This window comes from Syzygium oleosum, unplaced genomic scaffold (genome assembly GCF_021117445.2).
Source record: "Syzygium oleosum isolate NSW1041296 unplaced genomic scaffold, Sole_v2.1 Sole_v2.10, whole genome shotgun sequence".
NCBI classification, from domain to species: Eukaryota; Viridiplantae; Streptophyta; class Magnoliopsida; order Myrtales; family Myrtaceae; genus Syzygium; species Syzygium oleosum.
Genome location: NW_026607494.1, coordinates 8,665,191 through 8,691,847, shown reverse-complemented (window position 1 = coordinate 8,691,847; position 26,657 = coordinate 8,665,191). Strand labels below are relative to the sequence as shown.

The 26,657-nt window shown below is 43.2% G+C and overlaps 3 protein-coding genes and 1 pseudogene across 3 annotated transcripts; 2 read left to right on the top strand and 2 right to left on the bottom strand.

The window, feature by feature from the left end:
* Positions 1-1,669: 1,669 nt before the first annotated feature.
* LOC115692401 (G-type lectin S-receptor-like serine/threonine-protein kinase SD2-5) lies at positions 1,670-4,638 on the top strand (annotated as a pseudogene).
* Positions 4,639-9,195: 4,557 nt separating this feature from the next.
* On the bottom strand, positions 9,196-10,341 carry LOC115668702 (uncharacterized). The gene has a single exon (XM_030590109.2). It carries the CDS (start codon positions 10,220-10,222, stop codon positions 9,440-9,442), a length of 783 nt encoding a protein of 260 aa, XP_030445969.1. The 5' UTR covers positions 10,223-10,341; the 3' UTR covers positions 9,196-9,439.
* An 8,017-nt stretch (positions 10,342-18,358) lies between these two features.
* Positions 18,359-21,225, top strand: LOC115668771 (probable WRKY transcription factor 69). Its single transcript, XM_056315487.1, has 3 exons — positions 18,359-18,658; positions 18,744-18,890; positions 20,259-21,225. The coding sequence occupies exons 1-3, from the start codon at positions 18,525-18,527 to the stop codon at positions 20,803-20,805; spliced, it is 828 nt and encodes a 275-aa protein (XP_056171462.1). The 5' UTR covers positions 18,359-18,524; the 3' UTR covers positions 20,806-21,225.
* Positions 21,226-23,166: 1,941 nt separating this feature from the next.
* LOC115692400 (F-box/LRR-repeat protein At3g03360-like) lies at positions 23,167-26,527 on the bottom strand. Its single transcript, XM_056315603.1, has 3 exons — positions 25,348-26,527; positions 23,541-23,837; positions 23,167-23,250 (listed from the first exon to the last, which is right to left on the bottom strand). The coding sequence occupies exons 1-3, from the start codon at positions 26,404-26,406 to the stop codon at positions 23,167-23,169; spliced, it is 1,440 nt and encodes a 479-aa protein (XP_056171578.1). The 5' UTR covers positions 26,407-26,527.
* Positions 26,528-26,657: the final 130 nt, after the last annotated feature.

The window sequence follows — 26,657 nt, the reverse complement described above, 5'->3', positions numbered from 1 at the left end:
CAGTTCACACCATGTGATTCATGATCTTTCCATGCTCAATCCAACTCCAAAAAAGCTGCGTATTGAACTTGGCTTTCTGAACTGGCAAAGTTAGCGGCACCCGCTCAAGCAAGAAGAAGCTTCACTAAAGCTGAAACTAATGCATATAGACGACCAACTGGTATGTGGGTCTACAAAGTGAAGTACAAAAATTATTTATCTACGTGTCACTGACAAAGTATGATAATCTCAAAAAGAAAATTAATTCTCACAGCAATATATTAATAGTATTCTGCAGAACAGTCGGTCAAACTATCATCGACATTCAGATTCAGTGGTATCACTTTGTGCTCGTGCGATTTTGTCCAATCAAAAACGAGAAAAAAAGGAGCTATTGTGAATTTGAATTGTCAGTAGAGGAGGGTGCTATAAAGTTCACTGCGCACATCCAGCAACAGCAACCAACACCGGGTTGCGTGCGCCAAACCTGTATTTTTTTTAAAAATTATTGAGATAAGTGCATTGGAAGTCATAAAACTTATCACGAAAGTGTAATTGAGTCCTAAAACTTTTAATGTCTTATGTTTGTTGGTCCCAATAGCTCCTCGAAATAATGCCTATTCGCTTGGTGGCAAGAGCAAACAAAGGCCATTCCATATGGTTATTCCGTCAAAACAACAATTTTGCTACACAGTGAAGATGCCCCTATATTTTATCTGAAACTTTGAACAAGATCCTTTTGAGAAGGGACAATGAAATAAATGGTCCCTAAAATTTGGTTCAATGTGCAATGTGGTCCCTGAACTTTAAATTTGTTCAATGTGATCCCTGAACTTTTAATTGGTTCAATGTGGTCTATTGAATTTTGGTACATGTTCAATTTAGTCCATGAACTGTATGAAAATGTTCAATGATGTCCCTGAGGTACAAGAATTCACTTGGTAGCAAGAGCAAACAAAGGCCATTGCAGATGGTTAATCCGTCAAGAGAACAATTTTGCAACACATGGTGAAGACGCCCCTATATTTTACCTGAAAGTTTGACCGAGATCCTTTTGAGAACTACGCCTTTCTTCGTCCACCTCAAACTGACGATGGAGCTCTTGGGACAAAACAGTGTTAGTGTCTTCCCATCTGGCGCTCTTGTTTCGCATTAAAAGTAGTCCCCAATGTCGAGTTGCCTTTCGAGGTAGCTTGGAATTAAGTTCATTGGAATCGTACTGAGTACGGATGCCTTCGGCATTCATGGCTGATTGCATACTGTGAAGAAAATAAGTTTTCTTGGACTTCCAATGGTGCTTAACTGCTTATATATATATTGACGGCCCTTCCAACTTTGACATGCAATTCTACTTCTTGTTTCCGTCTTCTGCTCCACACTCCTCTGCTGCTTCTTGATTTTAGCAGATACCACACTATGTTGACACCGTCCTGCCTTTTTGTCCTGACATATTTTTTGGTTTGGTCAGCCCCCGAGCTGACGTCTATCCAACCGCAGGCCGTAACACAACATGGGTTGCCAAAGAATCTGCTGTCAATTATATCCGGTTCCCTTCAGCCGATGCTAGCATGATTCCCATTCTTCTACGGAGCCATAATGGCTTGACATTCGCCTGTGGCTTCTATAGCCAAGTTTATTCGGAAGTTCATTATTTCGCTGTTTGATTGTTCCAACCAACTCGCCTTCTATTATGGACGACACGGTGGCTCCAGCGGTGGTGTGGTCTGCTAATCGGAACAGTCCTGTTGGAACCCATGCCACCCTGGAGCTCACGGAAGGAGATTTGGTATTGAAAGATGCCGATGGGTTCGTCGCGTGGTCAACCCAAACTTATGGTAAGTCTGTCGCTGGCATCAACTTGACAGACACTGGAAACCTTGTGTTGTTTTATGAGAATAACGCTGCAGTATGGCAGTCCTTTGATCACCCTACGGACACGCTACTCCCGGGACAGAAATTGAAGGTGGGGCAGAAATTGAAGGGACGTATCGAGAACTGAAACAGAACGATCACGCAGAAAACAGATAAAATAGACGATGCACGAATTTACCCAGGTTCACCCTCGATTAGGGCTACGTCCTGCAAAGAGATTTCACTATGTTTTTCGGTTTACAGCCACTCAACTCGTTACAATGATCAGAAAAACGAGTAAAATATATATATGCCCCAAACGGGCCCAAAACCTAAACCTATATGAAATCTCTTAATCTCGCACCATACGGGCTAGCCCAAACCCGTTGAGGTTTTGGTGCGCCCACTGTGGCGCTCACCGGCGAGCAGGCGGCTGACCGTCCGACCGGCCGGTCAGGCGGAACCCCGTCCCGAAGTGTGTGCGCCTGAACCCCGCCCGGCCCGGCCAGAGCGGCACCGGGACACCGTGTCGGGCGCTGCCCCAGAACCCCCGCGATGTCCGCACGCATGGGTCACATGTCGTCAGACAACACTTCAGTTTCCCTAAGCTCACGTGGGCGAATCCGGTGTGAGAAATAAGGGTCCCCGAAGTATTCGCCAACTCCAACAGAAATTGATCCCTAATGATTCTGCGACAAACATGAGCGAACAAGGTTTTTTTTTTTTTTTTTGGTTAAAGTAAGTAGAACATGAGCGAACAAGGTTTTTTTTTTTTTTTTGGTTAAAGTAAGTAGAACATGAGCGAACAAGGTTTATATTCGCTTTCTCTAACTTCTGAAGGTTTATTTGCTCAGATAGAGACTGACCATCCCCAGGTTTATTTCTCTTGGGACATAAATTTTCCGAACACGAGCAATGACTCTAATTATTTTGAATTCACCCAAGGAGATCTTGAGTGGTTTGTGAACTTCGCGAAGAAGCGGCTCTTTGTATTCTAGTTCTAATTTGTCTATGGCTGTGCAGTACTTGAGGTTCGAATCTGATGGACATCTGGGGGTGTATCAGGTGGACCAAAATGAGTGGCACATGGTAGATGATATTCTATCAAACTTCATTAACGATTGCGGCTATCCAATGGTTTGTGGGAATTATGGAATTTGTAATTTATTAGGGAACTGTAGCTGTCCGGATCGCTACTTCAAGCCAATAAATGATACAGATTCTGGACTCGGGTGCTCCGAAAGGGTTCCTTTGTCTTGTGCATCTTCGCAATTTCAAGGCTTTTTGGAAGTCAGTGAGATAACTTCTTTCGCGCACAGCAGAGATCTCCCAAGCGCCTTGGATAATGGAAGTACAGATACGGAGAGTCGCAAAATGGATTGCAAAAGGGCATGTGCGAACGACTGTTCATGCCGAGCGGCTTATTTCAATATGCAGATAGTGACACCTATTCTTATTTATATTCGTGCTACTCAGTATCTCAGGTATTTTCGCTTAAATACCCATTAAATTCGGCTATACACTCTTTTGCTTTCCTTAAAGTGCAGAATTCCCCGAGTGAAATTCCGGTTCCTAGTGGATCTCCCGTTCCTCCTATTACAAATGAACATCCCGTTCCTCTCAATACAAATGAAACTCATGTTCCTCCTTAAAAATACTAAAAAGGCATATATTGTTTCGATTGTAATCATCTCTTCTATCCTCGGATCACTCTTAGCCTTCATCTTTCTTGTTGTCAGCAGAAAATGCCTATTTAGAAAGAAAGGTGTCGACGAGGTTGAAGAGGACAAAGGCATTAACGAGGTCGAAGAGGATTTTCTTGACCAAATGCCTGGAGCACCTAAGAGATTCACCTATGATGATTTAAAAGCATTACCGAGAATTTCAATACGAGGCTCGGTGAGGGTGGATTTAGCTCTGTTTATCAAAGCACTCTACCTAACGGCACAAAAGTCACCGTGAAGCACCTCAATGGTTTATGCCAAACTAAGAAGTCTTTTCTTGCTGAGGTTAAGAGCATTGGCAATATCCATCATGTGAACTTGGTATGACTTGTTGGGTTTTGTGCCGAGAACTTTCACAGGGTCTCTTGATAAATGGATCTTTCATAAATTAGCTGAGTCATTCGTGCTTGATTGGCAACGTAGGAAGAAGATCATTTGTGACATAGCAAAAGGCATAAATTATCTTCACGAAGAATGTAGATGGAAGATATTCCACATGGATATTAAGCCCCAAAATATTCTCTTGGATGAAAAATTTAATGCTAAGGTTGCAGATTTTGGCTTGTCTAAGTTAATTGATAGAGACCAAAGTCAAATTGTGACCACCATGAGGGGAACTTTGGGCTATTTAGCCCCAGAATGGCTACATGCAGCAATTACTGAGAAAGTGGACGTCTACAATTTCGGTGTGGTAAATTTAGAGATAGTCTGTGGAAAGGAAGTTTTTGACGAATCTCAAAATCGGGAAGACATGTACTTGTTAGGAGTTTTCAAGAAAAAGAGTGAAGCAGGACAATTGTTGGATATGATCGATAGGAATACTGATGATACGCAATTGAACGGACCTCACATGGTTAGTATGATGAGGCTTGCCATGTGGTGCTTACAATTTGATTTCATGAAGAGGCCTCCCATATCGACGGTCCTCAAAGTTCTGGAAGGAGTGACGGAAGTCCCAGATGACCTAGACTATGAATTCTCATATCCCACCATGACGAATGTAAGTGTAAGAATTGGACAAGAGGATGTTGTATTCGGCTCTACCATTTCTGTGGTGCCCTCTGTTTTTTCTGGTCCACGATGATCTATATCGACCAAGTTGTTATGGCAAAATATGCAACATCGAGGAGGGGTGAAAGGTTGATAAACGAAACTTGATGACTTTTCGCGGAATAAATAGTATCATGTATATTCATGGAAGATCAGTTTGATATATGCAAGAATAATATGATGATATCAAGTGCGTTGCTTTTATCAAACAGTTATAGAAATAAGTAGATTGAGATGGAAGAAATTGCATGCATATCTTAAGTAGTTTTCATTTTGATAGTTGAATAATCAATTTAGCTGTTGTAGATAAGTGGTCAAATCACCGCAGATCTGGTCGCTCTTTCAATCCATTCTTCCAACTTCCGCAAATAGAGATGCTTATATTAGGAAATGATCATTTCCCACCGAGATAATGGATAATTGATTGGATTTTCAACTGAGCAAATAACAATAGAATTCCAGGCCTTTGGTTTGCTGTTAATATTCCACGAGACTTGGATTGATAGTCAACGAAAAATCTTAGTCATCAAATATTTTATCACGTGACAAACACATTTTTCTTAGGTGATATAGGGCCTGTTTGGTTGGGAATTTGAAAGCTACTTTGGGGCTCTAAAGTCCCTTCAGCAAATGCAAACCTATTTGGCAAATATTTTGGCAAGCTTTGAGGAGATACAATTGTATCTCCAAAGCCCTCTAAGGGACTTTGGTTGAATGGAGGGATGGAGGAGCTTTGGGGACTTGCATTTTCGGAATGTAATGTGTACTGTTCACGTGCACTGTTCATCTTCCCAACTGAGACCGACGACCGCCGCCTGAGGGGTCCGGCCACCTCCGCCTGGGGGTCGGCCGACATTCTGCGACCGCCGGCCTCGCGAGACCCAGGCAACGCTGCCTGAGGTCGCGTGACCTCAGGCGGCGTCGCCTGGGTCGCGCAACCTAGACACCGCCTAAGGTCGGCCGACCCCAGGCGGCGGTCGCCAGCCTCGCGCGATCCAGGCGACACCGCCTGAGGTCGCGCAACCCTCCGGCAGCGGTCGCCGGGGTCGCGCAACCCAGGCAACGCCTGAGGTCGCGCGACCTCAAGCGAGGCTAGCCGGCAGCCAGATCTGGAAGTCGAAGCTTGGCCGGCGGCCAGCCGGCCATGGCTCTTCCTTCTTTGCTTTTTTTTTAAAAATATTAGCAAAAGTTCTTCACAAAATTAATTTTTACCAAACGGTATTTAGACCAAAGTTACTTTCAAATGTGATTTTAAAATACACGTTACCAAACACTACTTGCATTTCGAAAAACCCTTTTAGCTCAAAGGTATTTGCATATATGCAAATGCATTCCCCAAAAGCCGAACCAAACAGGCGCATAGTCAATTGCTCATATCAGCTGTCCGTGAGTATATCCAACCTTCCAGCTAACAGCTGACCTACTTATTGCTGTTCATTGATCTTCCTAAGTCCATTAGTGCTCAGGCTTCACCAAACTGTTCACCTTTTGGACAAAACTGTTCACCTTTTGGGACCTTCAAGTCATCACGAACTTCATGTCCTTCCCGACTTGTTCACCCTCTAATATGGTCCTTCCAATGTCTGTAAGTCCTTCCACTTTGCACTTCGGATTACACAAATGGCAATAGAGCTTAATTTAAATTTATGTCGCTTGAACCAAAACAATATCTGCATTAATCGAGTCATAAATCATAATAGATGGTTTTGTCAATATCAAATTATGATGGGAGGTTTTCTCAACACATGTCGCGTACTTTTTCTATGCCAGAAATCTGGTTCGAAGGGAACTAAGTTTTTGCATACCATGATTTTGTCTATTTGCCTAACGACACTATGATATTGATGAACCGCATCACATGATAACTGTCCTACCATAGAATTTTTTTTATATCCCCCTGTTCATTGCTCTAAAGATTTGAAAATGCATATGTATATGTCGATGAACTTTGTACCAGATGAGTCGCAAGTCCATACGAAGACAATCAAATGGATTTTACTTGAATCATGAACTACCGATTGCTGAGTACCTTGGTTTTTAAAATTTTGATTGGAAGGTCACCATTCTAGTGGACAAAAAGTAGGGAAATGGTTTGATCCTACCAATTTGTTTTTTGAAATACCTACCTCGCACATGTATTTACTTTTCATAGACAATATTTGAAACTTTTATGATCTTATCGTGTCATGATCCTCGATCTGCTCTTACGACCGGATCTCTTCGAATGCCCCTAATGAATCAAAGTTGGCAAACATCAATGCCTGAGAATAATTCTACTTTTCATTGGCCAATTCGAAGCATTGTACATCAGGAAGGTGGACACGCTGGGCCCCGTTTCTGGAACTAATTTTGGGAGCTTGTCACGAGATTCTCAATTGCTCTGTTCATTTCTCTATAACTTTGGAATCACAAGCTGTGGGCAAATACCCCTGTTGCCCCATTTGCAACAGATAAAAAGACACCTTATCTAGTAACATCTTGTTAGCTGGTTGCGCCTTGGGAGTGAGAAGAAAAAGTCTTGCATGCACCAGATGCATACAAGGCCACTTCGTCTCAGCCATGCCTCGGATTCATACAAAAACTTTTCATCGTCATGCCTAACTTTTCTCCAATTCTACCGTTGCGTCTTTGCTAATCGAGTGGCTTCTCACGTTTGGGGGGTGAAATTCTAATTTTTCTGCCACACACATGGTAAAAAATAATCGGTCTACCGTTAACAAAGTTTGCGCAGCTTATGCTTCTTTATTGTGCTTAATCACGGTTTTCACATTACAAGAGGAAGTACTAAAAAGTAGATGACAGTTCACACCATGTGATTCATGATCTTTTCCTGATCATCATAATCCCAAAAAAAAGGCTGGGTATTGCACGTACGAGCAAAAAGGGACAGACCCAGGTTGGAGTTCACTTGCTTTTGTCTGCTGAGATTTTGCACTTGGCTTTCCAACTGGCAAAGTTAGTGACAACCACTCAAGCAAGGAGAGGCTTCTCGTCAGCTGAAGCAAATGCATATGGACGACCAGCTGGTTCGCGGGTCTCCGAAGAGAAGTACAACAATCATTTTCCTAGTATCACTGACAAAGTATGACATTGTCAGAAAGAAAAAGAAGTTGGAAAAAAGTATACTCACGGCTCTGCAGTTGCACCCAGTCAAAGTATCGTTGAAACTCCATTCAGCGGCATCACTTTGCTACAGTGCACGTGGATTCTTCTCTCTCTCTCTCTCTCTCTCTCTCTCTGAAGCTCCTGCAATTTTGTCCGTTCAAAAACGAAAAGCGCTCCTGCGAAGTTGAATTGGGAGATGCGGGGAAGTTATAAAATTCACTGTGCGGTCCTGGCGACAGCGACCAGCGCCGGGTTGCGAGCTCCCTCCTCTTAAAAAAAAAAAATAATTTGTCCAAAAGAGTTGTCATAATATTATTAGAACGATAATTTGTTTATGAAATAATTTTGTGTCATGATATATTGAATCATACCTTGAAACGGATATTGAACTATAATTGTGGAGCAGTAGCTAGAACTATCAAATTGGTGAAAATGAATATTGACATACCGTACTTTTCGTGTGGCACTCATAATTTTTCGATCCCTGAAAATTCATGATTGTTAAAGACTAACCACTACTTATGTTACTCTAACAACTTATATTTTCGATGAGAATCGTACTTGGCATTAGTTTGATGATGAACATATCTAGCATTGGCCTATGTTAAAGATAAGTACATCCAACGTGGCTAAGTGAAGCAAAACATTATACTCTTCCAGCGAAATTGCTATGTTGGTGCCCGTCTCGTCTCCCCAACCTTCTTCCACTTTGCTTCAAATCGAAGGTCAAGTTCATTGATGCAAGCAAGGGTCCCTACTGAAAATGAAGTATGACACGTGATAAGTACCACATCCGCATCAAAAGGTTCTAAACATAGATGCACACCAAATTGTTGCACAATGCTAATTTAATCAATCACCGATGACGTACGTCAATCAAAAAAGTACACTCTTCGAAAACAATCCAAGCCATGATGCATTTAAATGCTAACCACTGCCCTTTCAAGCTCCCAAAGTCAATATCAATGAGATGCTGTGCCCACTACATGACAGGAGCATTTGGCTAGTGGAGATGTTTTGACAAACAAGCAAAACTTTGCAAGTATTAAAAATATTTTTTTTATCGAATGAATCGGCCACGAACTAAACACATTCGAACCATTCAATTTGATGGGAGTGGACTTGCTTTAAGCGTAGTACCCGCGATGATTAACAATTAAGATTGATTCGGGGTGGATGGGTTAAAATCTCGATTTGTATATACCCGATTCACCCAATATTACAGATCCGCTCGATTAGGTACTTTCGGATACCTTGCTTTAGTGCGCAACATGGCACACCCCACTTGCCGATTTCAATAGGGCCATGACATCATGTAGCTTTGGATTTTAAGCTAAATGATTGCTTGTGGGTCCAATTTCCCTTCTTCCTTTTTCTGAGGATGAGACCATAAGGGTCCAATGTCAACCTCCCAATTTTGACAAAGTCTTTCTAAAAACGTTCTTCATCCCAAACGCAGGAATCTAACCGAACGTGCGATCAAGAAAAATAATAGAGACCAAGGGAGATTATTGCTCTTTCCTTTTTATTTACAATTACAGATTAGAGGATTTCCCTCCCCCCGCCCCCCCTCAAAGACGACACGAAGATGAAGATTGTGTGGTTCAAAATAAAGGCAAAAAGGAAAAGAGGAAAAGAAAAAATCCAAGATAAATGAAGCTAAGAGACATCACTTGGAAAAGGAAAAATGGAAAAGAACGAGGAAGATCGACGATGATGATCAGCCACTGTTATCTCACGGTGGACGCGACTGTGTGAGCCCATGACCTGAGATGGTCCTTCATGGCCATCTCGTTCCCTACAGCCGGCACTCTCCAATTCACCAGCGGATCCTCGTATCTCTTCCGCTGGCGATCCAAACCGTCCCACGCTTCCGACAAGTAGGGCCTCGGAACCTTAGCCTCATCGGCCTTCTTGTCTTGGACTTCGATCCTGTCGCCGCCGTCTCTCGATCCCAGTCTCTGCAGCCCGGGAAGGATCGAGACCAAGTCCAAGTCGTCCCTGTCCTGCTCGGAGAACACGAACCCCAGATCCATGAACCCCTTGAGCTCCTGGAACTCGAGCTCCGACAGGCTCTTGCTGCTCTTGCTCCGCTTCTTCCTAAACCTCCTTACGTTCTCTGATTTCTTCCTTCTCCCGGGTTGTGACCGCGACTCCTCCGCCTCTCCCTCGCTCTTGGTCGTCCCGTCCTCGCCCTCGAAGTCCGACACTTCCTTGCCGGAGAGGATGGTCTGGAGCTTCGGAGTGACCGCCGCGAGGAGGACCGAGTTCGGAGAGAAAGGGTGGGAGCCGAGGCCGCGGCCGCCCAAGAACTGGTCGCTCATGGACCTGACGTGGAGGGTCGGCGCGCGGGACAGCTTCGTCTCGAGGAGGAGACGGTCGTGGTCGTCCTCGTCCTCGTCGCCGCGGCCTTCATGAGAGGTTCTCGTTGCAGAGGAGGAAGATTTTTCGCCGAAGATGGCGCAGTGGAACCAGAACGAGTCGAAGAGCTCGAAGACTTGCTCTGCAGACATGCGTTGGTGTAGGCAGTACAGGGAGAGAGGGAGAGAGAATGAGAGCGCTCTGAAGAAGAAGATGAGAGAGACTAGGTCAAGGAAGAGGAAAACTCAGGTGAGGAGGAGGGAGAAAGAGAAGGGGGTTCGATATTTATACGTGGCGGATTTACAGGGATGCCCCTGAGTTCGACCTCATATTGCGCGTTGGAATCTTCTGCAAGGACCGCAGTGTAAAACGTTGGTGTTTTCTTAAGTAGGGATCTTCGAAGTAGAAAAGTCCGCGGTCGTTGTCACTGGGGTTGCGTTTCGTTTGACTGGTTTTACGAACTAACTAACGTCTGCCAGTAGTTTTATGGAGTATAATTCGTTGATTTGAAACTTGTGCCACGTGAGGGGGACGCAGGGAGAAATTTTTTTAGTGTTTCGACAGGGTGTTGGGTGTGAATATAAACGTTCTTTAAACTCTGATGGAAAATTAGGTTATCTTGAGAAATTGTTTTATTCGTGCGATGCTTCTTTGGAAAGTCGGATTATTGTGTTTTGTATCAAATAATTACTGCTCCGAAAAATTATGAATTAAAAAAGGCGGTGTTCTCTCGATCTTTCTCCCCCTCCTCCTTAAGCCAACTACCTTAGCCCTGTACCTCGCCGTCGCTATCGCCGTTGCCGCCTTTGAAACACCCCGACGGCCATGCTCCTGGCCAGACAAACTTGTGGTCGTTAATGGAGGATACGAATTTGGGGTCATTTTCACTTCAGAGAGAGAGAGAGAGAGAGAGAGTGGTAGGTGAAAGAGAGAGGGGTCAGGCATTTAAAATTGTGTATTTCGTCAATTTTAATATGATTAATGATGCTAAAGCTAGTTCAGGCCAATATGCTAAGATTATGACAGCAATCCTATTTTTCATATACTCTTCTCGGATTATCCAAGGAGCAAAGGAGCTCAAATTTATCAGGAGAATCAGTGGATGTATAGAGAGTGTCCATTAATATCACGATCTTCTATTCTTGTAACAAATATTTTCAGTCAATTATGCCAAGATAATTTTAACATTGTAAATAACATTAACACACAAAAAAACAAAAAAGAGATTCACCATAAATAGTCCTAATCAATAATAGTCACCATCAATGTTTTCATTTTTTTTTCCACCATGCTTTCCCTTGGAAGGTAATTAAGGCTGCTTGTGAAAATTTCTCCGACCAATGGTACTTACAATGCTAATCAAATCCAACTTTTTCATATAGTCTTAAGTAAATATTAGCCTCGCCGCCCCGTCAAAAAGCACGAGACAAAATGTCGTGTGAGGTTTTGCATCACGTCCCAAGGTTATAACCGTAATATCGGGTCCTTGTCGAGGGTGGAATGGGGAAAGAGGAATTAGCAACTCCAATATGCGAATGCTCTCTTTTGATTAGCTGTATATAATTGGACCCCCACGTCCCCATGACATGAGTAAAGGTAACGTCAATGCCCCACCAAAAATAGTTCGAACATCATGCGCGGAGAATTTACTATATTTGAAAAGCATATATATTAAACTGGACTTGTGTCATTAAAGTTTGTAGGTCTCGTGTGAATTTCACCACATCTGGCGATCCAGACTCGTCCATCCTCCTTAACTTTTTGTTCTTTGAAAAAGGAAAAAAAAAAAAAGACTTCTTGTCCTACCCTTAATTCTACCTAAAAGCCAAAATATTTCACCTCAAACCTAAGCAAAATGCTAAAATGAGTTAGTAAGGAAGAGAAATTTAGTGATTTAACTTTCGGATCGGTAACCAAGAATCTCCCTTGAATTATTAGTGGTGATTACTGATGGTACCTCACCAAAGCAAAGAAAGCTTAAGCTTCCGACTAGAGACATCCCGCCTGTTTAAGTGTATATATTTAACGGGCTGACAGGACTGTGTTTCTTATTTTAATGTTTCGGTACCCGCATGTTCAGTCGCATTAAATGAAGAGAGTTTTTCTTTTATCATCTTAGAAAATATCTTCGAATTTTACGTTTTAGAGTTCAGACAAAATAGTTTAAGGACTTATTTAGATTTATTGCTAAAATGAGTTAGCAAGGAAGGGAAATTTAGTGATTTAACTTTTGGATCGGACTAAAGGTTGCGTGTACTTTTTATTTGATGCGGATTTTTCACTTGATATTTTCTAGAGAAATCAAGCGTCAAAAACGAGAGAGTTCACGTGTGGTGTCAAACATAGAGACAAAAGCTGAGAGTGACCTCATATCTATCAACATGAAGGGCTGATTTTGGGAATCAACTCAACGGGTACACACACACTGATTCTTACATATACGTACACAACTATGCTGTTTTCCAAACTGGACGTATGATTGATGATGACCCCACTGTTATACGCTGAAGATACTAACCATACGTGTGGTGATTTTTTTATTTTTTTTTTATTGTGTGTCAAATTAGATCTCTCTCTCTCTCTTCAGAAATTGCATTGTATATGCTATTGCTCAACTAACCTAGATTATGATCATGATTATAAATAGGTAGGTATGAAGTTATGTGAAAGCTTGTACGTGTTGTGTACATAAATATTATACTGAATATTTGCACTAGAAATCAAATTTTGAACTAACGGTTGATTAGATCACATATAATCGCTGCACACGTCTTTCTCAAATAGACCTGATCAGTGGGCGGATAATTGGTCCACTGGCTTGGCTGTATTTGTTAGACTTGCTGGGTGGGCTCAGGCAAAAAATTATTGGGCCGACTCGTATATTTAGTTGAAAAAATATTGTTATATTAGTAATTGTGCGTGTACACTTTTAAAAGTTTATTTACACTATGGGGTAGAATGAGCACAAATTTCTAGTGTAGGATAAAAAAAAAATAGTACAACACATTACTTTTTTTAGCTAAAACTTTAAAAAATAAAAAATGGCCCGACGACCTGCCCGACCTACCCATATATTTTTCTCGTGTAGGCTTGGGCACTTGAGCAGACCCGCAAGTTCAGGCTTGGACAAGACCTCTAAAGGTTCGAGTCCAAGCAAGTCCGGCTCGAGCTCACCTAAACTCGACCAATGAGCATATCTACTCTCCTAAACCCAATGCCGAGTGTTTTAAATACAATTAACACATGGCATGGATCCAATTACTAATATATCAAATCTCGGAATGTATCATGCAAAAGGTTTGTCATCCAAAACACAATTTCACCATATGGTAAAAACTTCAGGAAAAAATCCTTTCTCAAGAGCACTTCAAGGCATCGTGATGTGAAGTATCATATGGGGGTGGTCCATGAATAGGATCTTTTAAGACAAGAGGGGCACATAAAAAAAGCAGGTGGTGCTGAGGAATCAAATCATTAAAGGGCAACATCCAAACAAAGTTTTTAACATTTCATGTTTGGTAGTGTAGCGTTAGGTATGTGATCGATGATAATGTTCCTCAACTCTGGCACGTTTCCACCATAAAAAAAAAAAATTATGGCACGCTTAACATGTGGATCGAGACAACGACCCCTCAACAAATTAAAGATCACGCGCTGCTCGATGCAGATGAATCGTGGGACTCCCCATGATTGATATTGAACAAGAACGGACAAAAACGGCGAAGACCTTTCCTTTTTTCTAATTTTTAAGAAGAAAACGAGGAAATTTAGGAAAATGTCATCCAACAGAGTTTCATGCGACATATATTGCTTCAACATGCATATAGAGGCTCGAATACCTGGAGCCCATGGATATCATGCAAATTCCATGAAATGGTTTAGTTCGGGCTTTTGACCTTTTAGCCTGTGTAGGTAGCCCCGACCATGAACAGTTTGGTGAGACGAAAACAATAATAAGATTTTTTTTCATCGACTTTCTTTTGATATCGAAGTTTTATCACCCCACGAATAATTTGCACGGAATTAAAGGCATATGAATAAGTAACCTCCAGTTTCAAATGAGTTGCACATCCCTAACACTCCATTCAACTACACTATTGTTATCAATAGAATTTTGGTATCAAAATAGATTCAACGAAAAAAAATCTTATTATTGTTTCTAACTCACCACTTGCGTGAAAGATTGTTTTTTTAGAAAAGAAGGAAATTTTGGGAAAATCATTGTATTTAGAAGGGAAAATTCCAAAAATCCCCATGACGTGGGACCGTTTTCACAAAGCTACTTTATTTTAAAATATCTCATGAAATTGATCACTTTGACATAATAACCCATGAGATCATCACCTATGAATATTATTTCCAATCGAACAACATGTGTTCGTCACACACGCGTTTCATGCTTGCCTGGATACTCTTACCCAAACTTCTTGCGCATAGGAAGCATCTAGCTAGGTTCGTTCTGTCCATGATGTTCTACTTACAAATGTTCCTGCATCTGTAGTGATCTTTCATCTCTAATTTTTCGATTTTTGCTCTAAAACTGTAGTCCTTTTCTCTTAGTTGAAAAACTAGGGCGAAATTGAGGATCAAGGTTTTCAACCGTGCATGTGAGCGACATGAAGGAAATGTGCGTCTTTTCAGACAAAAATGATACTAGGTGATACCATCCACCTAAATTTAGTAAAACAACGACGTATTTATTTCAACCGTTTCTAATTACGAGTATACATGCCAATCTCGTTCTCATTTACTTCATGATTCAACAATTGTCGCACGTTTAGTTGCCACTCCAATTGACTCGCCTTTAATACAAATTTTCAATAGTACGACAATGAAAGGTTGAAATTCGAGTCTTATTTTGTTAATTAGTTTTTTTAAGACAAGAGATTCGACGCAGATTCTTCCAAGCGATTTTGTTTTAGCATTACTGGTTTGCTCTTGATCCTGCTTTAAGTGCATCCATCATTCATTCAAGCATCGAGACAACATGTGTAGCCTTCTTCTTTATGGTATCAATTATAGCCAATGAAAATAGCCATATCTTGAAAGTCCAAAATTGAGTAAGAAAATTCGCTGGTTGTTATATTGCAGAGGAAACAAATCATTATAGTGAGATCAACATGCAAATTCTAAATGCTTTTTGTCAATATATGTATGCATTTGTGTATGTATGATAAAGTATCTAACGTCGCTTTTATATGAATTTTATATGCTATTTACATGTACGTGGTCTCCATCCTCCTATCGACTTTAATTTTTTTCAAAAAATCAGCGAAAAGTGTCGGAATAGCTCCTAAAAGGTGCTGACGTTGCTATCGTGGAGAAATACTTGATGAGACTCGATGGATGCTTTCTCAGACAACAAGAGCTTCGATACCAATTTAGAAAATCCAACATAAAAGTTTAAGCTAATAAGTTTAAGGTGATTTTATGTATATAAAGAACATATAAACCCTATAGACAGACGATGTACAATATATTAATATCCCCTTTTGTGTCCAATCCAGATTAGGAACGACACATAAAATTTGAGGAACGTGGAGCAGCACACTTGAAATAAATTGCTTCTGCCCAATTTATTTCATATGTGCCGCCCCCCATTATGGGTTGGACTTTTTAATATACAAGTTAAGTGGTCACATTTCCGGTGATTCTTCATTTTTGAAGGTCAGTTCCCCATCCAAGCCAACATTACCGATATCTCTGGTTAATAGTCTTGAATTCTTGATATATTGGCTCCAAAAGTTCATCTTCTTTCAAACGAAATGGTTGAATTAATAGTAGAGGGGCGGATGCGTGTGTTGATGCAAGACATGATACAAGTTCGATTCCCTTATGCTATTGCTACAAACGATCTTATGTTTGGATCAATCAATCGGGCTTCCGTGTCTTTATGTGGTCCATGAGATTTCGCATGGCATTTCATGGGGCCAGAGTTTTATCTATTTGAGTCAACTTATATTAAATGCCATGCATTTCACGTCCTTTGACAAGGAAAAAGGAGATTTCTGCATTTGATCTTATTGTGACACTGCGAAATCGGTCTTTTTCACTTGCCCATTGGGTTTTGTACCTCAAATGGAAGGTAAGGATTATGAAATTTATTATTTAATTATTTATCCAAAAAGCTAGGGTGAGCATATCGAACCGATTGAACCGAGAATTGCCCGGACTAGACCAAACCGGTTGGTTCTGGTCGGTTCCTGAGAGCGCAGATTCGTTTCCCGATTTCAGAATGAACCGGACTGAATCGGACCGCCCATTTTATTTATTTATTTATTTTATTTCTCGCGATTCTCTTTCTCTTCCCCACTCTCTAGTCTCCTCTCTCACAGACCGAACCGAACCACCCCTCTTTCCTTCTCCTCTCTCACGAGTCACGCCCCTCTTCGCCTCTTTCACAGAATTCATAAACCCTAAATCGCCTTTCAGCCTTGCTCTACCTCTTACGCCTCGCTCAACCTCTCGCCTCTCATATCTACCACTCACGCCTCTCAGCTCGGCGGAAGATGACTTGGATTTGAGTCGAAATCAATTTTCACACGTCCCAGGCGGTCCTATCTGAACGTGGGCTGTCGTCGTTAATGCCCAGAGTCGCATAGGTACGCATTGAGCCGCTGCGAATTAATCTACTAAAGCCGAGACGGTGGCTAGACGAAGACTTGAGCCGGATCTAAGAAGGTTCGTTGGAGTTTGAGGTGGAGGAGCGAGCGCTCTGAGAGAGGAGGTGGGTGAAGCAGAAGCGAAGAAGAAAAAGCAAGCTTGGGTTGATGAACGTATGAGAAATCGACGACAGTCCATGTGGGGAGAGAGAGAGAGGAAACAAAAATGACGATCTTGATCCGGCTCAAGTAGAAAGGAGAATGTCTCGCTCGTGGTCGTGGATCTTGATCCATATTGATTTCCCCGCACCAATTCTATTGGACCCTCCCGGGAACTAAACCGAACTGGTCTCAAGACTGAGCGATCTGGTTCACGATTCCAGAAATTGGGAATCGGGTCCATTTGGTCCGGTTCCTCTTACGTGAGATCGGATTGGATTGAAAGCCGATCACCCCTGCAAAAAGCCAGAACTGTCGTGGAGTAATTTATGGAATCCCCATAAATGAACCTACCACATAAATAGAGTTGAGGCCCATCTAAAAGACTTGGACTCACATCCATCCACGCGGTCAAAGCCCAAAATCAGTGTCTTTGAAGAGGGTCTCCAAACCCACATCATCTTAAAGTTTCTTTTCGACGATTCAGTGAGGATCTAGTACCTCACTTTTCAAATGACAACAAAATGAATTTTTATGTATATCCACCGCTAGATCAAATAAATTGAAGAAAGGTTTTATTATAGGTGATCATCGAGGGAGGGTGGGCAGTTTAGGTCCCGGTCGGACCCAGTAAGTTGCCTAGGCTCGCTCATAATAATATACAAATTTAATGTTCGGGCTATACTGGGCTTGGACCAAAGTTGGGCTGGCCAGCCAACCTCAAATGAAAGGTCGATGCTCAATCTCGTCCATCACAATATCGTTTATGGTCCATCAAGATAACGTTTTTATATCATAGCTCATCATATCCTAATACATCTGGTTGTAATTCTTAAACAAAATATCGTAGTACGCTATGCAAACACTTAAAAAATTTTAAACTAAGATGAGATTTAGTTAGGTCCTATTCAACAGTTACGAATGGAACATGGTGTCCAGAGATTTACCCCAACTACCACTCTACAACAGCCACAGGTTGAAGAGAAGCCCACTCCTTTTTTTTATGTAGATTTTAGGGAAACCAGACGATGAAGCATTCCTGGGTACACCCTGGACGGGCATGGCAAAGCTAGGACCCATTTCTTTAGGCACGTTTGAATAAAAAGGATAACTGGGTCTGGTTTTCTTTGCTAGCATTAGCATTATTAAATGACTAATCCTTTTAATTAATCGCTAAACTAAGTCTCGATCTCCGTCCGCACGCGACAAAAACACGGCTTTAATCGATTAAATTAATCCGCAATCTACCCAAGAAAAAGCTTAATAATCTAAAGCGATCAACGTAAGAAATTGTACCCGAGCTTTGTCCGATTCCTCACCTTATCCACCAACCTCATCACTTAGTTTTGATGAGGCTCCATGATTCCACATGTTAAACCCCACTCTACTTGATCAATCCCTCTTAAACTTTAATTAATTAAGGCTCGAATAATGATAATATAATAATTATTGAGCTTGCGTATAGGCTTGCACGTCCCCCAAAATAAACTACACAAACTGCCAATCTGTCACGCCCATGAACTCTCCTCCTGTTAAACTTAAACCCTCCCTTTCGCCTTCAATAATCACTTCTCTCTCCCCAGTTTCTCCGGCCGACCGGTGCTCCGTCGCGGGCGAACCGACCACAAATCGGCTCATGTTCATAGGAAGCTTCTCGTAAGAGGAATCCGAGGTTTTAATTTCGAGCAGGCTCATGGATAGGAGGTTCTACACCAACCCATTTGTGCACGATTATGAAGAAGACCCCGACCCCGAGCAGGGACCCGATTCGGCCTCCTCAGGGGACGACGCCAAGGTGAACGCTAGCGAACCGTCACAAAAGAGAAGGTGAGACATCTTGACGAGTGCCCTTTTTCCTTATAGAGATGTCCATGATGTTAACATTGACGGGGGTCGAATTCTCGTCGAGTAGGAAGAGCGTGAAGAAGAGAGTGGTGTCGGTTCCAATCGCGAGCGACGCCGAGGGATCGAAGAGCAAAGGGGAGGCCTATCCGCCCTCCGATTCTTGGGCGTGGAGGAAGTACGGCCAAAAGCCCATCAAGGGCTCACCTTACCCAAGGTACTTAATCTATCACTCATATAGCGTCAATTACCCTAAGATAGTCTCGTGTTCAAGTCCCTCTTTTTACGCACAACAAGAATCCTCCGCAATTCGCGACCACGAACGACTGTCGAAGAGACCGTGTTAGTGAATCAACGAAGCAAAGACGACGTCGTAGAAACCACTTTAGCCGCCGGCGAAGGTGGGGAAGTTGCTTGTTCCTTTTCGGTTGCGGGATCTCGGCGACAATGTCAATAGTGGGTGAGAGAGCTGGTTGGTTCGTCGGGCATAGTATAATACGCCGAGAGAGATGGGCTTTGGTTTGCAAAAATGCAGCTTAATTTATTGCCCATTGATTCATTTAGTCGCAGGACGGCTGATTCGAAAAATCAACCTTATCGTGGTAGTTGTGATGTGGTTAGTTGATGTTGTGTCACGCGCCATCGGCATTTGGGGGATGAACATGCTCCCTGTAAAGCTAGCCTGGACTTTATAGCATTTAAAAATATAGGAAGGAAAAAATGTAAGGGGCTTATCCTTGGGGGATTTTTATTAGGGTCATTGTCACGTACAATCTCGAGGGCACGAATAATCGCTCAAAATCTTATGGGTCAATCCGGGTGTCGGTCAGAGTTAAAGATGGAGTAAATGGCCGATAAATAGAATCGTTTGCAATTTAGTTGCGTAGAAGTCGGATCTACAAAAGGAAGTACAAATCGTTGGGAGGAATGACAGGTCGTTATGAGGTTAGGGCTCCAACGAAGAATTTCAACTTCAGTACACTTTGCTAATTAATGCGCCCATAGTTCCCTTGCTTTGCCCCCCGTTTTGTTCCACAGATTACGTATTAAAGCCCGGTTTGCACAAGGGATTGAAAAGATGCTCTACATGGATCTTGAATATCTTTAATTCATGCAAGCACTCGGGCAAACAGTAATGCACGGGACAAAATCAGTACCGGTTGCTAACCAACACTTTTTTTTTATCTAATTACCTTAGTATATTTATTCATGAGATATGAAGAGCTGTCTCGGTGATTTTTCGTTCGAAAGCGTGATTCTTATGAAGACTGTAATGTAGTCATCCTACATGGCATTTGAATTTTGTTTTGCGCAACACCAAAACGAGATTACTAAGTAGCAACAAGCAAGACATCGATCCACATTGCATTGCATGGCATGGGTGGTGGTGGGTGGAGAAAGTTAGCTGTAGCCAGGCGGGGGCTGCAAGAGAGAGGCGCGTGAGTGTCACGGTCGGAGTGGCGAGGAGTGGGATAAACTCGATTGCTTATTGCATCATCGACAATTAAAGAAATAAATATAATGTTTATAGCATAGAATAATGATAAATTTATGAGGTGCTTTGTTTGGAAATGGGATTGGACAGGGGATACTACCGATGCAGTAGCTCCAAGGGCTGCCCCGCCAGAAAGCAAGTGGAGCGAAGCCGCCTGGACCCCACCACCCTCCTCGTCACCTACTCCTCCGACCACAACCACCCCCTCCCCTCCTCCTCCTCCTCCAAGAACCACCACCACCACCACCACCTCCGCGCCCCCGCCGTCAGCGACTCCTCCACCTCCGCCTCCGCCTCCGCCGCGGACGCCGACGATCCCATCCCCGCCATGTTCGAGCCGGACGAGCTCTCGGGCTTCATCGGGGGCGCCCCTCTGCTCGACCCCGAGTTCGACTGGCTCGCCGACGTGGCCTCGACGTCGTCGTTCTTGCAGCGGCCGGTTTACGAGGGAGGCGCGGACGCGGCGCCTGTACATAGGTTGAGGGACGAGGAGGATGGGGAGGATCCGCTGTTCGCCGACTTGGGGGAGTTGCCGGAGTGCTCCTTGGTCTTCCGGCGGACCAAGTCAGCCGAACCGGAGGGAGAGAGCCGGAGGCGCGGTCTGACCGTGGTTTCCTGCGTCGGCAATGTAGTATAGCGCAGGTTTTGGTCGTCCAATCAACCGGGGTCTGTATCAATCAGACTCGGCGCGGGTCATGCGCCACGAGAAACGACACGGCGTCTCGCCGCACCGACGAATCTCTTTCCGGGACGTGGTTGCGGCGTCGTTTCATCCCATCGGGTCGTTGCAGCCATTGTAAACAGTAAAGAGCCTTACGCCATTTGAGGAGATGATGACAAATGAGAATGTTCACGTCTTACCCTAGTACAGGCCACCGATAGTATTTATGTTCCTTTTATGTAACAATTCTGGATTTTGCTGTGACTGGCAAAGCACTAGTTTACGGCTTTTGCACTTGCATTGCAACATTTGTCGAAACGAAATTGCTTACAATTGTTAATTTGATGTCACCTTCAGAATATCATTAACAATTCGAAGACGAATTTATATCCTAGAGGCCATCTTGTCTCACTCGCACTCAATCTTTGGTTCCTTTCGACCTCTCAGCGACTCGATCTCTTTCTCTCTCTCTCTCTCTAGCAACAGCTCTCCCCCTCATTCTCCCTGCTCGTTTCTTCTTTGCCGATGCCGATCATCAGCAACGAAGACTTCGGGATCTCAACAATTTAGTTTGATCATCGTTCGTAGTCAACATCTGCATCTCAAAGGTAAGTATCTCTATACATGGTTCTAAGAGAAACGGAGGCCAAGAATCTTAACTTGAATGGCCACATTCATTTTGCATCTTCGTCAACACTCACAGTAACAATTTCTTTTTGTTAATTCAAAGAGTACGTTTGTCCGTTGAATGAATACAAAAAAAGAAACTTAAAAAGAATCAACTGGTCCCGGGTTGACCCTAAAACCGAACCAGACCCACAAGGTCGGTCCAGTCCTTGGTCTTAAGCTCAATGCGGTCAATCCCTAGGTTAGGTGCTGGACCGGCTCAACTCGGACAATACTCATCCCTACGAATGGGTCCCAAAAATGGTTTTTTTTTCTCTTTTTCTTTTCATTCTTTTTATATTTCGGTTTCTTTTATTTTATTTTTAATATTTTTATACACATTTGACATATAAATTAAAAATCAGGTGTTAACATCCTTTGGTCGTGTGAAGAGATGGCTGACCTAGCCATATTTTGCTTTTGCATATAGATTACGGGCAAAAGTATACAAAAAGTGCCATAACTTGTATACGGCGATCACTTTGGTGCCATAACTTTTTTTCAGATCACTTTGATGCCAAGTCGGAGAAAAAGAGATCATTTTAGTGCCAATTTGGCCGGAAATCCGACGTGGCATTTTTTATTATTTTTTTACGCCGACATGGCTCGCCGGAGGCTGAGTCAGCGTGTACAGTCAGCATTTTTAATTTTAAATTATTTTTTAGCGTATACAAGACATTTTTAATTTTAAATATTTTTTTCCTTTTTTTTTTCTTTCCTTTTTCTTTTCTTTTCTTTTTTTCTTTTCTCCCCTCGCGGCCGGTTGCCGGTGGCCGGCCGGCCACCCGGCGAAGCCCGGATGGGCCGGGCGAGGGCGGCCTTGCCCATGGCCGGCGAGGGCGGCCGACCCTCGCCGGCGACAGGCGAGGCCGGCCTCGCCGGCCCAGGCGAGGCCGCCTCTCCAGCCCGGCGAGGGCGCCGCTCGACGCCGGCGAGGGTCTCCCTCGCCGGACGCCGGCGAGGGCGACCCTTGCCGGCGTCGGGCGAAGGAAGCCCTCGCCGGCGTCGGGCGAGGGTCGCCCACGCTCGACTCGGGCGAGGGCGACCCTCGCCGCCGCGAGGGTCGCGCCCGCGATCCTCGCCGGCGCGAGGGCGACCCTCGCCGGCGTCGGCGCACCTCGCCGCGCCGGGCGACCCTCGCCGGCGTCGGGCGAGGGTCGCCCACGCCCGACTCGAGCGAGGGCGACCCTCGCCCGCCCGAGGTGAGGGCTTCCCTCACCCGACGCCGAGCGAGGGCGGCCCTCGCGGGCCGGCTGCCTTGCACAGCGCCCGCGAGGTCGGCCGCCCCTCGCCGGCCATGGGCAAGGCCGCCCTCGCCCAGCCCTTCCCGGGGCCACCGGCGATCGGCCGGCGAGGGGAGAAAAGAAAAAAAAGAAAAGAAAAGAAAAAGGAAAGGAAAAAAAATATTTAAAATTAAAAATGCTGACTGTACATGCTGAAAAAATTTATTTAAAATAAAAAATACTGACTGTACACGCTGGCTCAACCTCCGGCGAGCCACGTCGGTGCCAAAAATTAATAAAAAATGCCACGTCGGATTTCCGGCCAAATTGGCACTAAAGTAATATCTTTTCCTCCGACTTGGCATCAAAGTGATCCGAAAAAAAGTTATAGCACCAAAGTGATCGCCGTACACAAGTTATGGCACTTGTGGTGTACTTTTGCCATAGATTACGTATTGACGGTGTCATTACCGCTATCAATCCAGTCTGCTACATAAGACTCCTTATGTTTCACTAGTGCTTCCTGCATCGCCTAATTCATACTTCGAAAAGTTACTATCAAAGCAATAGTGGCTTGGAGAAAAAGCAAAGCATATAAGCCAATCAAAACGATAACGAAGAAGTTGTGTGTCCAATAATAAACCATTGAATACAATGATACAAGACCAAAAGAGAACGCCGACTAAGAGAAGCTCTTAATTGAGAATAGAGACATGACTTGTTAACAAAATAGAAAAAAGAAACATAATCGAGAGATCTATATCAATTTACTCAGATCAGGTGTACTACTGCATGGGGAGAGATTCTTGGGATACTAGAAACCTTCTTCGAAAAATCCAAAAGCATATCCGAAGTAAAGTATTCCTCTAGGCCGATGTCAGAGAAACATGAGAAACCATTTCGAGCTTCTTTAAAATTCCTTTTAGCAGAGATCACCATTGTCTCCAAAACAAGCGCATTCCCAAGTAGAAACTCGATTAGCTCGATCACGTATGGTTCGGTCACGCATGCATATATCATTACCTTCTTGAGGTGGTGTGCAAGACAATGAAATGTGCCCTCAACTGAATACCAGTAACTCCTCCCATCAAAATTACAAGCTCGATCCCACGAAATTCGCTGACAAATAGTAAACAAAGTGCAAAGCTCAAGCATTGATAATTCAAATAAATTTAATTTCTAAAAAATTAACTGCTTATGACATCCAATATCCACAATTCAATCGCAAGGTAATATACTTAACGAAATTCAAAAATATATTCAAAGTAATGAAGAGGTGCCACTGTTCTTTATCCATGAAAGTAAAAATAATTTTCAGACCAAAAAAAAAATTTAACTTTTAAAGAAATATATCTCTTATTCTCGGAAAACTGTACTAAAGCAATATATGTCACTAACATCGTTTATCAGGCACCCGAATATTTAATGGATAAACATAATAAGGTGAGTGTCTCTAAAAAAATTGCAAGTTTCTAGTTCGTACCTGACCATCGTTGTTGTATGACGGATAGACATATATGGTAAGTGTTTCTAGAAAATGGCAAGTCTCTAATAGGTAAGAAATCCCGGGGAGGTGGCACTTTGCCAAATGAAGTATCATTGTCACAGACTTCCAGTTGAAAGATGGATGTGATTTATTCATCAGCTTCCATCTGCTGAAGACCTTGAGATGGAAAATTGAGAACCATTGGAGGAATTGAAATACTTAAAACACAAAACAGGAGAGACAAAAATTTAGAAAAGTAAAATAACAGCATCTGACCGATAACGCTTGATGTTCTGATAATTAAAGTAAATCAGAAAGATACAACAACTACCGCGCCTCCTCTAACTAAGTCGGATCAAATACATAATATAAACAAAGTGGATATCTCACGAATTGAAATCACTGCTTTAGGCCTTGAAAGCTACAGTTTTCTGCAAAGAGTAATTGATGGATCCAATTTCCACTACACATCAATGATTCTAGTCAAACAACTAGAATACCACACATTCCGCAAGCTGGAGTTATCATCCACTAGCCCTTCTAACTATTAACTGATATACACCTCCAGGTGATATACTTGAGTTTTGGAAGTATTGATACAAACAAGCACCCTTAAGGATGAAGGCATCAATCGATAATTGATACTGAGAAAAGACTCTGACGAAACCTTCCTTTATCAAATGTGCAAGATTAGATTCAGATTATTATTATCACGAACAACACAATGCTAAATTACCCAAAATAGCCCACAGATAAAGCAACACAAACAAATCAGAAAGATTAGCTGACAAGAAAGCACAAATATGGACACCAGAAAAAAGATCCATTGATATCAAATGGCAACATCATCCCTTCTGCGCGAAACATTTAGTTGCAGAAGTTGGATGAAATCAACCAAATGACAATGTTATAAGACAGAAACAAAAAAGACGAGCCTTATCTAAAATAAATAGTTTGCATTTGTGTTTTGAAGATTATGGTATACCGCAAGACTTGGACAGTGGACAAACCCTCCAGCCACTTCTGCCATTTCTCACGTCAAGAATTTCTATTCTTATATCACTTAAAAGACTTCAAATCATTTAAGTAGAATGGAAATCTACCGGTATAATCCAATTGCATTTAATAGGAATGGAAACCTACCAGCATAATCCAATTGGCCAGACTAAAATATGCAATGTTACGGAGCTTTCCCAGAAGTGTTTCGACCTCAACATCTTCCAGAAAGAAATCTCCATAACCATGGAAATAGAGGGCCGCATCATTAAGGGAAGACCCGCAATCCAAATTTACTCCATCCGGTTCCGGTCCATCCAGTTCAAGTGTCGAGACATTCGGACAGATTATCTTACTCGACGGATAAGCGATAAAGATGGCCAATATTTTGATGCCCGAACTAGCAAGATCCACTTTTTCCAGGTCTCTACATTGACGAACATTCAATTCTTCAAGTGATGGATGCCTATCTAACTTCAGAACTCGTAGGCCAGAGCAATACCGGAGAGACACCTTCTTCAACAACGGGCTACCCAAAACCAACTTACGCATCACCTCCTCGCTTAAAATAACATCACACATCCACAACTTTTGAAGCGACTTCAACTGAATCTGTTCTCCAAATTCGACATGACATAAACTCAAATTGAGCTCCACCAGACTACTAGTAGTAAAAACAGCACTCGGCACTCTGCAATGAAACAGCAATGCTCCCAATGGGGTATGATACCCCAATAGGTTAACATCGAGGACCTTCACCTTTTTCTTCAGCGCGAAGAATATCCACTCGTCCAATCTATCTCTACTTGACATTACTCCTTGATGGTCATATTCAGGATTAGGGGAGATACTCGCATAGGAGAACAACACGATACGGAGCCTATGGATTTCTGGGCTCTCGTGTAGCGCCAACACATGGTCGACAAAATTCCAGAGCCTGCTGCCGCCGTCAGCTCCGGAACGGCCACGGTCGCAGGTATGGAAATCGTCTTCCTGGAAGGACAGACTGCTCAGAGATGTCCAGAGGCCACGGAACGGCCGAAGCATCAACGATGCGCGAACAGCGCACCTGAACGGCAGGAAGGAGAGTATGTGGAGGAGGAGAAAGTCGGGCAAGCCGCTGATCCTGTCGACTGCCTCGTCCTCTTCGCTCTTTCGTGGGTCTGAACCGCCGGCTCTGTCTCTGACATCACCAGTTCTCTTCATGGCTTCGCTCACACAACTCTCAGGAGGCACAGGTGAATTCTTCACAGGGAAAAGCAAAGGACAGGACGGTGCGATCAACGCGAGCGGAGAGAAAACAGAGCAGATGTGGCTGCAACCGCAACGGCTCTCAAGCTTTCAGGCGTAATGCAAGTACCAAAGCCATACTTATACCGGGCGAGGGACGGTGATTTCATATTGGGCCGGCCCGATAGGCGGGGCTAAGCATGTTTATTTGCTGAATGATAACGGGA